The sequence below is a fragment of the Neopelma chrysocephalum genome, unplaced genomic scaffold (genome assembly GCF_003984885.1).
Source record: "Neopelma chrysocephalum unplaced genomic scaffold, ASM398488v2 Primary Assembly neopelma1_87, whole genome shotgun sequence".
In the NCBI taxonomy this organism is placed as follows: domain Eukaryota; kingdom Metazoa; phylum Chordata; class Aves; order Passeriformes; family Pipridae; genus Neopelma; species Neopelma chrysocephalum.
In genome coordinates, this window is record NW_020897749.1 from 4,811,398 (window position 1) to 4,826,071 (window position 14,674).

At 37.0% G+C, this 14,674-nt stretch overlaps 1 protein-coding gene across 7 annotated transcripts in view; it reads left to right on the forward strand.

Moving 5' to 3' along the window:
* ROBO1 (roundabout guidance receptor 1) overlaps nt 1-10,314 on the forward strand; it is a 713,456-nt gene extending 703,142 nt beyond the window's left edge. For all 7 annotated transcript variants that reach the window (XM_027692614.1, XM_027692617.1, XM_027692616.1 and 4 more), the window contains 3 exons: nt 6,253-6,561; nt 7,830-8,032; nt 8,638-10,314. In XM_027692614.1, the coding sequence (XP_027548415.1) occupies nt 6,253-6,561; nt 7,830-8,032; nt 8,638-8,652 (527 nt within the window). In that variant the 3' untranslated portion in view covers nt 8,653-10,314. The remainder of the gene's footprint in view (nt 1-6,252; nt 6,562-7,829; nt 8,033-8,637) is intronic.
* The last annotated feature ends 4,360 nt before the right edge of the window (nt 10,315-14,674 follow it).

Below are 14,674 nucleotides of genomic sequence, written 5' to 3' on the forward strand. Positions count from 1 at the left end.
TAATACAAAGCTCAAAGCACGATGAGCAGAAGTAATTTAGCGATGAGTGGTTGTCCGTGCTATTATCTGTACTTTATTCTGGGTATTTTCTCTCAGTAGCATCTATCTGATATTAGGCTGCGTTAAAATACTGGCATGACACAGTGCACCTGGGCCTCTTGGCTTCTGCCCAGGCCCCTTCTGTCAGTGAAACTGAGCTGTTGGAATATTATCTGATTTCGAGAGGTTGCTACAGTGGTTTTGTGTGTGTTTGCTTCTGTGAAAGGACAACACAAGGTGTAAATCCCAAAACTGTACCAGAAACGTTATGTTTATGAGACTCCTGTAATGGCGTTTCCCAAGATTTTATTGACGTTTTATCAGCTTTTATTCTTTTGAAGAGAATGCTCTTCGCTAAATAATTGGCAGAGCATCAAACCTCAATACTAACACAACAGCTAGGACATCAGAAATAAAATCTGAACGGGAGTTTTATGTGGCCATTTGCTCCTAACACAGAGATGATAAGAGGTGGGTCTTATTTGATGATGGGTTTTTGTAAAAGTAGTTATACAGAGCTAAATCATAGAGCATCATCATTAGATATTGCAATAGATTTGACAATCATGATCAATATTTGTTTTGTGTTATGTAGCACCTGCTTACTTCAGCATATTTTCTAATTAGGAAAGAATTTCCACTAACCTCTTTAGAGTGCAATACAGTGTGGTCATTCAGGGAATAGCAAATTATGGCTTTAATTTCTGCAGATCCAATAAAGCCCAGTTCAAAGGTTGAAGGGCTTGTTTGGATTTGATTTTTTTAAAATTATTTTTTCCCCTCAGTCTATTTACATAGGCATATTTGGAACCTTACTGTAGATTCTAACCATTCGTTTTAATAGCCACATCTAGTATTATTGTGTCCTGTTAGAATTAGCTATAAAATAACATTTACTAATTGCTTTCCTTAAGTGGAGAAAAGCGATATGGATGCATGAATGAAACATTTAAACACCATTGACCTTTCCCAGATATACTTAAGTTTTTCCATTGGCTTAATGTCACGATATTATTTATCATCTTTATAAAGGAGTGCCTGATACAACGATTTTTTATTTCCTCATAGTGGGTGAACATACCTGTGTTTTTAGTAGAGGCCAAAAAAACCCAGATATTCTGAATTCAAGAATTTGTTAGTTGCTAGAAGCATTCCATAACTACTAAAAGGAGAAAAATGCATTGTTTCATTACTTTCTCAGCCTTTAAAATGGAATTTACTTTCACACATAAAGAATTTTCTGCTGTTCCCAAATTACCTGAATTAGTATTTGCTAGAAGTTTCATTAAATACCAGTGTCATGAAGAATTTAAATTATTAGTTGACAGAAAGGGTATATAAATAAATATTTGTATCAGTGATTGAAAATGCCAAGAGTATTATCAGCAGCAATATATATAAGTCTTAAAAAATTCTTTGTTTTTTTTTTCTTTGTACAGCAAGATTTGTGAAAGAGATTGGTATTTCTGAAGGTGTGTTTGTCAGTAATGTACCAGTAAGAGGTCTACTATAGTAGAGGAGAGTGGTCTCTGATCTACTCTGCATTGTACAAGTAGTAACAATTTTGTATTTTCTGTGAGCATTAGTTCAAATCAGTTGCTACTTTATGTGAAATGGGATTTCGGCTCAGTTGTTTTGTTCCTTGACAGTCATCCAGACACTGAAATGTTCATCATATTTGTTGCTAAAAATCTTAGCTCAGTAGGTGGTAAGGATTAAAATGTATGAATTTTTAATTGCTCTTCCTCCAGCCTTTTAAGAGAGCTTACTAAGAGTGCATTGCATGACCCAACTAGCAGATGGATCCTCCTTCTCAACCTTGTCTGACCTACTTACATATTTAATTTGAGAAACCAAACTTTAAAAGAATACATTTGTCTTTTCTAAATATATATATATATATCTAAAAGTCTCTTCTGAAGTGTCTTGAATTGATTTATCAGTAGTTTCAAGCCCTCGGAATTGTAAGCATTCAGATAAAAAGGATAAAAGTGCTTTGCCATTGTTTCAATTCAGTGGGTCTTTCAATAGAAATTATGCCATTGACAGTTCACATGAGATTTTAAATCTTGATTTATTTCTTTTTTAAATCTCTAAGTGACAAAAATACTAAACATTTTCTCAACTGACTGGTTGAGACTATAACTGAGTTATTTAGCTGTGTTACCAGTGACATGACGTGAGGGCAGCTGAATTTCTCACAAAAGGAGAAATTGAACATCTGCCAGATATTCCTCGAATTTTCACTTGGAAATGTTAAACCATTATCCATGCCAACACCATTTGTACTTTTGTCTCCCTCTGCCTATGCAGTACAAAAAAATCTACTCTGTACAAAAAACAATTCAGCAAGGTAGAAAATAAGTAGGAATGCATTTCTTACCTCTGCTAAAAATCAGCTTGTTATTGAATGATAATAATTTTCAGATACCTGCCCTTTTCTCAGTCCTTACTTCTGGGTCCACTGTGAAATATTTGGTATCTTGTAAATACTGATTTTGGTACTAGGGGAGGTTTTGTGGAATGAAAACTGTTTTGCTAATTATGTAAATGTACATAAAGGCAAAAAAAAAAAAAGGCAACAACCCACTGCTTTTATGCATCTTATTGGGTTTTGCTGTATCTATTTGTTCATCTGATTATTGTGTGCAGTCTGGGCCATGCTTCTTGAAAGACAAAGCACGAAAATAACATCAGTACATGAATAATAGTAGCTCAGATTAAGATGTGTCTAGGCATCTTAAATGCTGTTAAAACCTTTTGTAAGTCAGGAGCAATATTCAGTTTTGCATGCCTGCACAAACACGCATTAGAAAAAATTCACTTTGTACCTTATAGAATCATAGAATGTCCTCGGTTGGAAGGGACCTTAAAGATCATCCAGTTCTAACCCCTCTGCTGTGGGCAGGGACACCTTCTACTAGATCAGGTTGCTCAGAGCCCCGACCAGCCTGACCTTGAGCACGTCCATGGATTTTCTCCAATATTGCATCAAATCTGTAACTCTGCTCTTTTCTTCAGGGTATGACTGTGGAGATCTACAGCCTGATAAGAGTTTAAAAGAGAGAGTTGGCTAATAAGGCTTCATTTGTCACTACTTACAATTCGTCTTTTTGTGCTTATTTGTGGTTTTTCCACTTTAGTGTCAAACTAACTTAGCAGATTATTTTTCCTCTGCTTATCCCATGGTTCCTGTATATGTTCTCATTTAGAAAATTATCATCACTCCTTTCAAAAGACATATCTGGAAGGTTTCTCCTGTAGACTGTGCTATGAAATGGCATCTATTAATTGTTTGAGTTACATGGGAAGCAGTATAAGTAATACACGACATGAATTAAACATGTGAGCACAGCTGACCTTTAACAAATACTTCTGAGTTCCTGATATTGGTTTGATGTTGCTTTGTGATTTACTTTTTATTCCTTACAATGGAAGCTTCCATTTTGCTTTTAATAAGGAGTGTGCCAGTTTGTACTCGAGGAGGCAGATTGAATCTGGATTTTCTCTGTGATCTGAGCTGTTAAAATAAATACCACAGGGGTGTAATGGTGTTGACCTCTGAAAAGGTTTTTTTTTTTTCCTCTGTAAAGGATTCTTCTCAGCGAGAAGTACTGTGTTATAATGAAGATTTTTATAGTTTCCCTGGAGGTTGCAAAAACGTTCTCAAAAGAGAATATCGCTTTTCTTTAGTTATTGCTGTACCATAGAGCTACTGCTGGTTTATGAAACTTTTTATATCGATGCATCTTTCCTTTCCATAGTCAAGATTTAACACCACTTTGTTCATTGCCCTGTGCAGCTGGATAGAATTCTTGAATAAAGTAGTTTGTTCCAAGTTGTGTTTTATAGGCTATGGGAAAGATGCTGTTCCTTCCCTTTGGTATTCAGCCAGTGCACTGCTGTGCCACACCTGTTGGACACTGGCTCCAGGGGTGTCTGAAAAGGCTGATGTTAAGTACCTACACTCCCTTTACCTCAGCAGGCTCAACAGAATGGCTCTTCAGCGCTCTGATAACTTTATAACAGAGACAGTGAATGGGGCATGTGAGACGAAGGATATTACGTGAACAGCTGTGGTTCCAGAAGCCTACACTTCTGGGTTTGAGTGTCTTCATCCACTTCTGAATCAGTGTATCCTCTTCTGAGAGAAGGCATATTGTGAGAACAAAGTTTTCCTCGGAAAGGAAAACGTTGGAATTTCCACAGCCTGATACAGACTTTATCTTACTTTTTAAATCTTGTCCAAATTCTGTAATTGCTACAAGTCTGGATCTGATGTGGCCTTATGCACTGGGCTTTCAAGGAACATATTACACACTACTCTGAGGTCTCAGTCAGGCTTCACACAAATTTTAACATAGTTGTTGAATTGTAGAAGGTTATGTACTTCTCCAGACCAACACTTTTTGCAGCAGGTATTGACACTTAAGATCTCGTGGACCTCTCTGTGGGCCCTTGGGATCCAGAAATCCAAATTTGCATCTACAGGACTGGGTAGCCCAGTGAAAGTGGTTTGGTTTGCTCTTTGGTGGCAGGACCTCACAGGGCAATTTTAGGAGAGGTAGTCTGAGTGCTACTCCGATGGCTGGAATTACAGAGTTACATTGCTAAGGCTGTGCACTGAGCAGAGGTTACCTCTGTAAACCATGTCTAAGCAGTTACGGATAACAAAAGAATGCAACATAACCAATTCTGTGCTTTCTTGCCAAAATATATTGTATTTCATATCTTACTGTGTCAGAAGTTGGGTCTCCATTTCAGTTTTTAGTTTCCTCGGATAAACAAGTTCAGCCCATTGCCCAGAGATCTGCCTTTTTACATTGCAGTCTATAATCTAGTATTTCCCATTTCATAAATGAAATTATTTTTATAGATAAAATACCCTGAGTTGGAAGGGACCCACAAGGATCATCTGAATTGATATGTATATGTTAGATGCCTGTTTTTTCTTGTTCAGGAGTACTACCTTTATTTTTGGCCCAATTTAGTTAAATTTCGGTTAAAACATTCTCTTGAATAGACTGAGAATTAGCTGTATATATAGTGACGGTGTCTGAAAAACACAGCTGCTCCAAGATTTTTCTAGAAGTAGAAAGAATGAATGCATGGTATTATAAAATGCTGAAGTTATATTTTTTTAATAGTGGCATTATTTTCTTTTTTAACAATCTCACTTGAGAATATTAACCTCAGAAACATCTCTGTCATCTCACCTTTTTTAACCAGTTCTCTTATATCCATGTGAATTGTTCCTACAGCTTTGTTGTGAACTGCTTTTGTGTTGTTGCTTCCTTGCTCGACTTTTATATTTTTTCTTCGTATTTTGTATTCCACAGAGCACTGTTGAATCCTGATAAACAACTTGCACATTCTAGTTTTATGTCTTAATGCAGGAATAGACAAATACAACAAAATAAAATATATGCATACTTTATAAATAGTATTTTAAAATATTCAGAATTTTAAAAGCCCTTAAGCTGTGCTAATTTAAAGAGACAAATTCTAAAGTCCTGTGTGTCTTTTCTTTTTTTTTTTTTTTGTTCTTCCTGAGAGCTTGTTACTTCATTGGCTGACTGTATTATTATTTTTTTTATCTCTCATGACATACCCCCAGACATCAAGGATATATATGTTAGTTTAACCTATTATTTTGAAAGAAAAATTCAATAATTAATATATAATATATAATATATAATATATAATTATATATAAATATCCTTATATATGTCAGCAGTGGACCTGATATACATTCTTAGACCCCAGCTAGCTTGCTTTAATGCTCACTACACCAAAGACCTTGAGCAATTGTAGCACAAGCTGCTGTGCTCTTGAATGGACTTAGCAAAAATGATAAATATCAGCAATATCATGTTAGTATCCTTAATTCCGTGTTGATATTCATGAGTGGCATGTTAATATTCATGTGCTTAAAGTTTATTGCAGTTTTTGGTAAATGATTTTTAAGAAAATATTGTGATTTGAAAAGGCAGTGAGAGGTCTTACTTCATGTTTTCAGAGCTCCAGCTTCAGAAAAATACCCATCAGCAGTTTGAACAGTAACATAATACTTTTTGGGGTGGAGAGAGGAGGGCAGAGGGGAGGGCTGAAAGTAAACAGGGCATCTGTTTCTTCAGTTCAAGTTAAATATTATGTCTTAATTTCACTGGTGTATGATGTCATGGTAATCATTATTCTCTTTCCCCTCTGTAGACTTGCCACCTCCTCCTGTGCCACCTCCGGCTATAAAATCACCGACGGCCCAGTCCAAATCCCAGCTGGAGGTGCGGCCAGTCATGCTGCCAAAACTTGCTTCCATAGAGGCGAGGACAGACAGGTCTGCGGAAAGGAAAGGAGCCAGCTACAAGGGGAGGGACGGGATGGATGGGAGGCAGCACTCGGACGTGCGGACGAACTCGGGAGAGCGGAGAGAACCCCAGGAACAGCAGAGCGACGGGAAACTGCGAGGAAACAAAGCACCAAAACGAGACGGCACACCAGCAAAAACTCATCTTCTTCAAGGTTGTTTTGCCTGCCCTGGCTTTACTGAAGTAGTAGGTGCTGATCACAGGGAACAGGCCAGCTCTTCTCAGGCTGCTGAAGTGAAGTTAGGTCTGCTGAATTGCCACCATTTGTTGTGATTATACAGTGTTAATTTAGGTCACACTGCAGGTTCTTTTTAGAGTAAAATGGAAATACAAGCTTAGGAAAAGCAGATTTTCTATCTTGCTGTCCTTAGACCCATCATGTATTAAAGCTAATGCTGAGGAAGCCCAAACAGAAATATTCCTTGAGAGTTGAAAGGATCAGTGTCCTTGCTCCCACCTATACATTTATAGTCTAGTTATATTTAATCTGTCTGATTATTATCTGATTTATAAGGGAACTAAGTAAAGTCAGATAGAGACCTATAAGGCAGATACTTCACTTTTCTACTGAAGAATCTGCCCTTGGCCCATTTTGCCTATTCACAAAGGAGAAAAGGGCCAGAATGATACCCGGTCCTGCTTAAAACATAAGAAAGCCCTAGTAGTCAAGCATTAATTTTAGTATTTATAACTGACACAGCATTGTATGAGTTAGATCTAATCAAAGTAATCTCTTATATATGGAAGTTGGTAAGGTTACCAATTAATGGAACATGATTAATGGGACTTGCCAAGTGTTCACTAAGACTTTTAACACAGATTGATACAAATGCCTGGTCCTTGCTACCTGCAGGTATCCATGGGCAATATCAGGGGTGATTGGGTAGTAAGTTGGTTCAGTTGACACATGAGTAAGAGTTTGGTTACAGTGGATTGCTATAGAGAAAAGTTATTAGAAGGTTACCATAGAGGATGATGCTGAAATTTTGAAACATGACCACTAATTGTGGTTCAGACTCAGTCCAGAAAATGCAGGGTCCAGTATTTATGTGGAATGAGTTCCTTGTATCATACATATATTGTCATTTCCTCCTACTCAGTCATATGGAAAATATACCACAAGGAGTGTTTTTTTCATTTTCCTGTAGAACATAGAGCAAGGATGCTAAATTGAAATGAAGTGGACAGTAATCATGAATTAATTTTTCTGTGGAGAATGTTACCGTGTAAATACTATAAATTTCCTCAAGAAAGCTTCTATAATGCTGTTATGGAAACAATGTATTTCATATTCCTTTTAGGCATCACTTTAAACCTCCTGGGAATCATAAAACGTAAAATAGATCAACTGCATGCAGAAATTTTAGGTTCACGGTATCTCTGGGCTTGTAACCATAACAATGTATGCATTTAATTATACAGAGGACATCCTGCCATATTCTAGACCAACGTTTCCAACATCAAATAATCCTAGAGATCCCAGCTCCTCCAGCTCTATGTCGTCAAGAGGATCAGGAGGCAGACAGAGGGCAGATCAAGTAAATCTAGCCCGAAGGAATGTTGCAGAAATGCAAGTACTGGGAGCGTATGAACAAGGAGAAGAGGAAGAAGAAGAAGAGATGGAGGTAACTGCAGTTGTAATACTGAAGATAAGGCTATGTTATGTGTTTAGACAGATGCCAAGAAAAAACACTCTTGAACCAGAAAAATTTCTGTTCAGAAAAATTAGTACATTTATCTGTCTATTAAAGTTATGCCCAACTCAAGAAAATAAAGTTTAAGAATGTGTCAAAACCATAAAAACCAAATAATATATAGCACAATATAATTGTCAACACATTAAAACCTATGGAATAGAACTTGCAGAAATACAGTATTTTAAAGTGCACTTTACCTTATCCAGATTATTTTGAAAGTGAAAATAAAGAACTAGAGCATCTAAGAACACATTGACATCACCTTTCACAGCTTTTGATAGTTTATCATTCTGTATTTTTTCAGATATTGATAAATGAACTTTTTTTTTTCCTCCTGCCTAATGATATTAATTCAATTTAAATCCTGATTGTAGAAAGGGTGGCCAACATACAGTCACACTGCTGTGGGTAATTAGAAGTAGTAATTATCATGTAAAGGTAGCAAATCTCTAAGAGGTATGTAAAACAAATTTTAAAAAATAAAATTTAACATGTAGTAATTTATGTCCTCTTTTTTGTTTTTTCCAATACAGGAAACAGAAAGCTGAAGACAACGACATGTACTGTAACAGGCTTTTAAAATCTAATCAGAAAAAAAAAAATCACTTAAGATGCCTCAAGTCTGATGATGTTTGACGCCAGAAATAATGTTCAGTGCAATCAGAGTGTACAATTTTTCCTTTTTTTTTTCTTCATGCCATCAGATTGCTAGTTTTTTATTTTACTCTTTCTTTCTAAGCCCTCCTTACTAGGAACAGCCCCTGCCTGTTCCGTAACGCTAAAGCGCATCCCCTTCGCTGCCCGAGAAGGCAGGTCAGCTGCTCTTCGTGGTACTTGGGCCAGCTGCTGCTTCTGGAGTAGAACAGAAGGGAATTCCAGAGCCTGGGATCCCGAGGTTTCTCCCCATCGAGGCGGTGCTCAGTGCACTGCCAGTACACCAGTGAGCCAGTGATTAAAAAGATCCCCAAAGTGAGCATCGTGCAGAGCATCCTTTGGTTCTCGGGGTTTCATCTGCAGTCAGGGCAAACGGTACCTTGCGGTTTCAATACAGACTGTGTGTCTTGTTTTCTGCCAGTCTCTTGCTAACCTTTTGCAGATGATAAAGTTTGACGAATGCAAGTAAAATTAATTTGGGATGAGGTGGCTCTTATTGTAAATATGTACTCATTTTAAATCCCCTGTGGTACTTTGATTTGTCTTTCCATTTTCATCATTAAGTACATTCTTATTAAAAATGTCCTTTGGGATAGGCAGGAGGTAAGCCAATGTGATTGCTATTTGCCTAATCATAGCATGAGCAAGGTTATCTGAAACTTTTTCTAATTTTCAGTTTCAACAGTGCTTATGAAAAGAAAATCAATGGACATTTTTAATAATGATTAGGTAATATCATCAACTGTTACTGGCCCAAATCTCAGACCTCTACTTGTGTCAATTCACCTTAAAGAAGAAGTGCCACTTAAAGAAGTTTTGTTTGATCTTGGCAATGAATTTTTTTTGTAATGCACTGCTTATCTTTTTTTTTTTTTTTGGTTTTAAAAGCACAATCACTAGACTTTGTTTGTAAACCATTGTAACTATTAACCTTTTTTTTTGTCTTATTGAAAATGTTAAGCATTTGTTTGGGATATTTTTCATCTTTTTGTTAATGCTCTATGTTTGTATTTGGAATATTTGAATGATGACAGACGGTAAAGTAGCAAATGTAAATGTGGGCCATAATCAAAACACTTCTCACTTTTCCTGGACTTACAGAAAATTACCAATTTTTCTGTGGCCTCTCTCAACATTGGATTGTCATTAAAGCTGAAATAGAGGCATTAGTTGCATTGAATTTGCCAAATGATGTCCTCTGTCTGTAGATTTTATGATCTTTTTTGTAATTATAAAATTTCTTTGTCATTGGTGCTAATGGAAAAATGTGTGTTTGTTTATTGACAGCTATCAGGACTAGCCCCAATGGAAAAAAAAAAAGAAGAAAAAAAAAAGTGTTTTGGTGTTTACCGAGGACTGAAATTTTTCATCTAGCTAATTTTTAAAGAAAGGTTCCATAGAAAGGGTGTGCAGTACTAAAGGAAAAATCCATGTGATTAATGTTTTCATTATGTTCATGTAAGAAACCTCATATTTTAGCCATAATTTTGCATACTGAGGATCCAATAATCAGAAAAGTAATTTTTGTCACATTATTTATTAAAAATGTTCTCAAATACATTATCTTTCTTGCATAGTTTCTTGTGTTCCCTGAAACATAATTTTGGGGGCAACTCTCATCTTATTTCTATTGTTAAGAGTCAGAATCTGTTCCACTGAAATCATGCAGTTACAGTAGCATGAGCAAAGTGGGAGAAGCTGGATGCAGCCTAAGATTTTACATAACTACAATTGATTGCCTTAAAGATCTGATTTCTGGGCGCTTCATGAACTGTGATAATGAAAATTTCTCTTAACCTGCCAGTTTCCAGAGAGAGCTGATGACGAAAATCTGTACCAACAAAATCATTCACCTCAGGGGTGAGACACATTTGTTGCAAAGGCCAAATAAGTGGAGATGAGTCGTATGTTTGTTGGGACCTGCACAAATGCAGGTTTTCTTACCTGCCTGCTGTCCTCCTGGGCTGCAGCCATCCTGTGGTTGGCAGAGTGCTGCTGTGGATAACAGTCAGGCAGGTGATTGTCCCTTTTTGACTCTTGTATTTTCAGAAGCCTGTATTCTTACTGATTACCCCGTTCTTGCTTTTCCTTATCCTACTCCTGTCATCCCAGTTAAAAAAAAAAAAGAGAGAGAGAGAGGAAGAGGAAAAAGATAACCAGCACATTCCATTAAAAAAAAAAACAACAAACAAACAAAAAAACCTTTTATTCAAAGAAACATTTTTGCCTCTTTTGACTGCCATTCCCAATAGTTTTAAAGAGGCTGTAGCTGGATCCTAAGGTGCCACAGTGTACTAGGGCACCCCTGTCTTCCCACAGAACACTGCTGGAGCCTTGACAGCTTAATAAGCCTAAAGTATAATTTTTATTTGTAATTGTAGCTTTGAAGTAGGTATTAAGTAGAATAAGTTACATGTGTAACCTCTCTGTGTTGCTTTTTTTGGTGATGTCTTCAGTCCTTGTGCCTGAATTCAGACCCCCCTGTGTTAGAGGCAGGGTTATCCAGGCAGGAGCCCGGAGCCTGGAATGTGCCACAGGAGATACCCATCTGGCCTGCACCTTTCCTTTGGAGGAAGAAGGGAGGAGAGGTTGTTTCATGGGCACAGCTGAATGTCTTTCCTGGCATCAGGAAACAGCCTCTTGGTTTGGGTTCAAGCTTGTTGCCACAGCAGGGTGTGGGGAACAAGGTGGAGCTCAAGGAAATGTCTCTGAGCACGTCAACCCTTGGCACAGAAGCTTAAGCCACTGTCAAAGGTGTTGTGGTGCGTCACAGAACTGGGATCTGGTTGCAGCTGTGGTGTGTAGGCCTCTCTAAGGTGTATCTGCCCAGAAACACTGGTGCTGCATGCCAGGTAAGGCACTCACTTCATTCTTTACTGGCACAGTGACTAACTGAAAACCACACACTGGATCCCCAGCCAATATCTGGAAGTCAGACTCCAGGTGAAGTTCTGACCTCAAACAGCGGTAAGTGGGAAATGTTGCCCTGTGAGGATTTTTATGAAGTTGTTATGAATTTGTTGATGGTGTTCCCTAAGAAGTTATTTGGATTGTTTTGTGATTGCCTTCACCTACGATTAGCAGAGTCTTGAGACAGTGTGTGGCAGAGTTGTCAAGGATTCTTTGACCCACACTGGGTCCTCTGTGCACTGTGGTCATACCAAAACCAATGCAATTCAGATAGAATATGCACAAGCTTGATTTTAAAATTATAACACTTGTTAATCGATATTGAGACACTTGACTTACTCTTTGGCATTCAGGTACAGTAAAACAAAGTCATTTGTGCATAGCTACATTGCCTAAAGAATTATGAAGTGATTGAAAAGCCAACACACCAAAAGAAGTAGTAATCAGAAGTTTTGTTTGTGCTCTATACCTGAAGAAAACAACTATCCTACTAGAAAATCCATAACTTTTGTGTGCTGTGTTAATACAATGGGTGTAGACATTTTATTTTTTCTTGCTGTGTGTCCTGTGAAATCGTGTATGACTTCCTATTAAGTTTGACTTTATGCAAAATAATATGCATTAATATACTATGAAAGATGTCAAAAATAATATTTATAACATTTTAGAAAATACCTTGCCTATATTTGTAGCATTATTTATCAGTCTGTTTTCCAATGAGTAATTAGTCTGAAGCATTAATGGTAAAGTGGTTTTATTTTAGGATAATGTAAATATGCCCTAGGTCTGTATTTGCAAAAAACTGTACAGGAGTAGGTTAGCTGTAACTGATCGTGGAACCCAGGCAATATAATAAGCTTCAAATCCATATTTTAACTCCAAATATATTTAAACTGTCTATCAACTCACTTCCTGTTTCACAGCCAACTATTTGTTACAATACCCACCTAGTTAACTTACTGCTTTAGTTAGAATGTAATTTTACAGAATGTTTTGCTTTTGACATTCTCTTCTGTAGTTTTCCATAATCTTCTTCTTTCAATAAACTTAAGGAACAGAGAACTTACATGGGAAAACTGTAGGATCTGCCTAACATAGCATCTGTTCTGCAATATGCTTTTTCAAGAGCTAACCTTCAACCTCTGGATGCACAGCTCCTAAAAGAATTCTTAACTATCAGCAACAGAGCCAGCTATTAGGAATTAAAAGTACTATATCCCTTAAGTGAAGCTTACAAATTAATTAAAGGGTCTATTTGCAAGTGGAGAAAATTATTTTATACATTGTTTTTGCTTATATTACAGATGAAAATTCTTTGCAAAGGAAGTCCTACTGCTTACATATAAGAGAAGCATTATAGTATGTTTAGTGTGTACCCAGAAAGATACTGGTATCTGCAAATGCAGATTTTCATGTGTGTGCAGTCTTGTATTTGCTGAGATTAAGGTTGGGAACTAAGATTCTGTTCCAAACACTCAGATGAGAGGTGAACTTGTTCATGGATGTTTGAGGTCTACCCACACAAGTAACTCCAGTGTTGTCATGGACTTCATCCTGCCTGGACGTACCCTTCAACATCTTCATTTTGTATTGAACTCACTGCAAATTTAAGAATTTAAGTCACATGATGAATCTTTAAAATTGACAACAACTATGGATCTCAGTGTGAACTGTTTACCCAGGTCTGATTTTCTTCAGGTTTTTTTTTTTCATTGTGTATGATGATTTCTCTACTGCCTGTAAATATGTTCTTCATAAAAGCCATTGCACTACTGTGCTGTCAGTGACAGTGAAACACTTGAAGATTAGGAACATTATTTCTTACACTGCTACTTTCTTTTTATCAAGCCACTGAATTGTGGATCACAGAAACAATCAAAGATTTGAGATGACACCATGAAAATGAGGATCCTTTTACTTTTATGTCCATATTGTGGATGTGAAAAAATCCCATGCTATTCAGAAAGAGGAAAAAGAATTGGTGAAACTGGAATCCAGTCTCTATGAAAAGCTATAAAGCAGGAAGACAGACTAGAGAGGGAGAATCAGGGGATATAAAGAGAAAAGAAAAACTGAGGAGCTGAGGAACCCAAGTCTCACTGAAGCTAATGGCAAAAATACTGTTGAAGTGAACTGTCCTGGAAGTAAATTACCTTCTTATGGAATGGCAAACAATAGCCATCACAGTGCAAAGAACACTGGAAGAAGAGTGAAATCTTTGCTGCACGCTTGTTTTGTTCAGGGTCCTTGCTAAATATACACCAAATGGCCTCATTTTAAGCTACCAGAAGAGAAAAGTGGAAGTTTAATTCCCCTTGGTATTCAGCCTGCTTGTCACATGACGTGATGAGAATGGGACCTACTCAGTTCTAGTCTCTCTGTCTGTGGAGCCAATTGCTCTTCAGATTTTTTTTTGGAGCATGACAATCAAAGCCATGATGATAAAAATGGTGTTTATTGATTTATTTTTTTTTTTCAGGCCTAAGATATTTTTAGCAAAGGCAGCATCAGGAAATATAGAACAAAACTACTTAGTATTGACTTTTATTCTGTGGCTTCCCACAGTCTTAAAGCACAGATATGGTTCAAAGTCAGCAGCAAGGGATAACAGTAAAGAAGCCCTTATGGGCTTTGTTGCATAGAAGGACAAAAGCAAAACAAAGCAAAATAAATAAATTTAAAAAAAAAACTTCCACCCCTCTTTCAGCAAATGGTACCTAATAAGATATTTGTAAAGCACTTGGATAGCATGAAAATAATGGCCAAGAACCTTTATTTCTGCTGTGTTAATTGTCCCAGAATCAAAGATTTCATTATATTCCTGAAAAAGATGTTTGTAAAAGAAACTGCACTCTACTGAGGCAAGTAAAGAGCAGTGCAGTTCCTCATGTCTAGTAAAAGACTGAAAAAAGTAGAGCTGAGAACTGGGTCCTGCCACAATCTTATCAGCAGTGTGCTAAGTTTTTGCCCCACTGATCACTCACCTTACTAATACTAATTAAAATA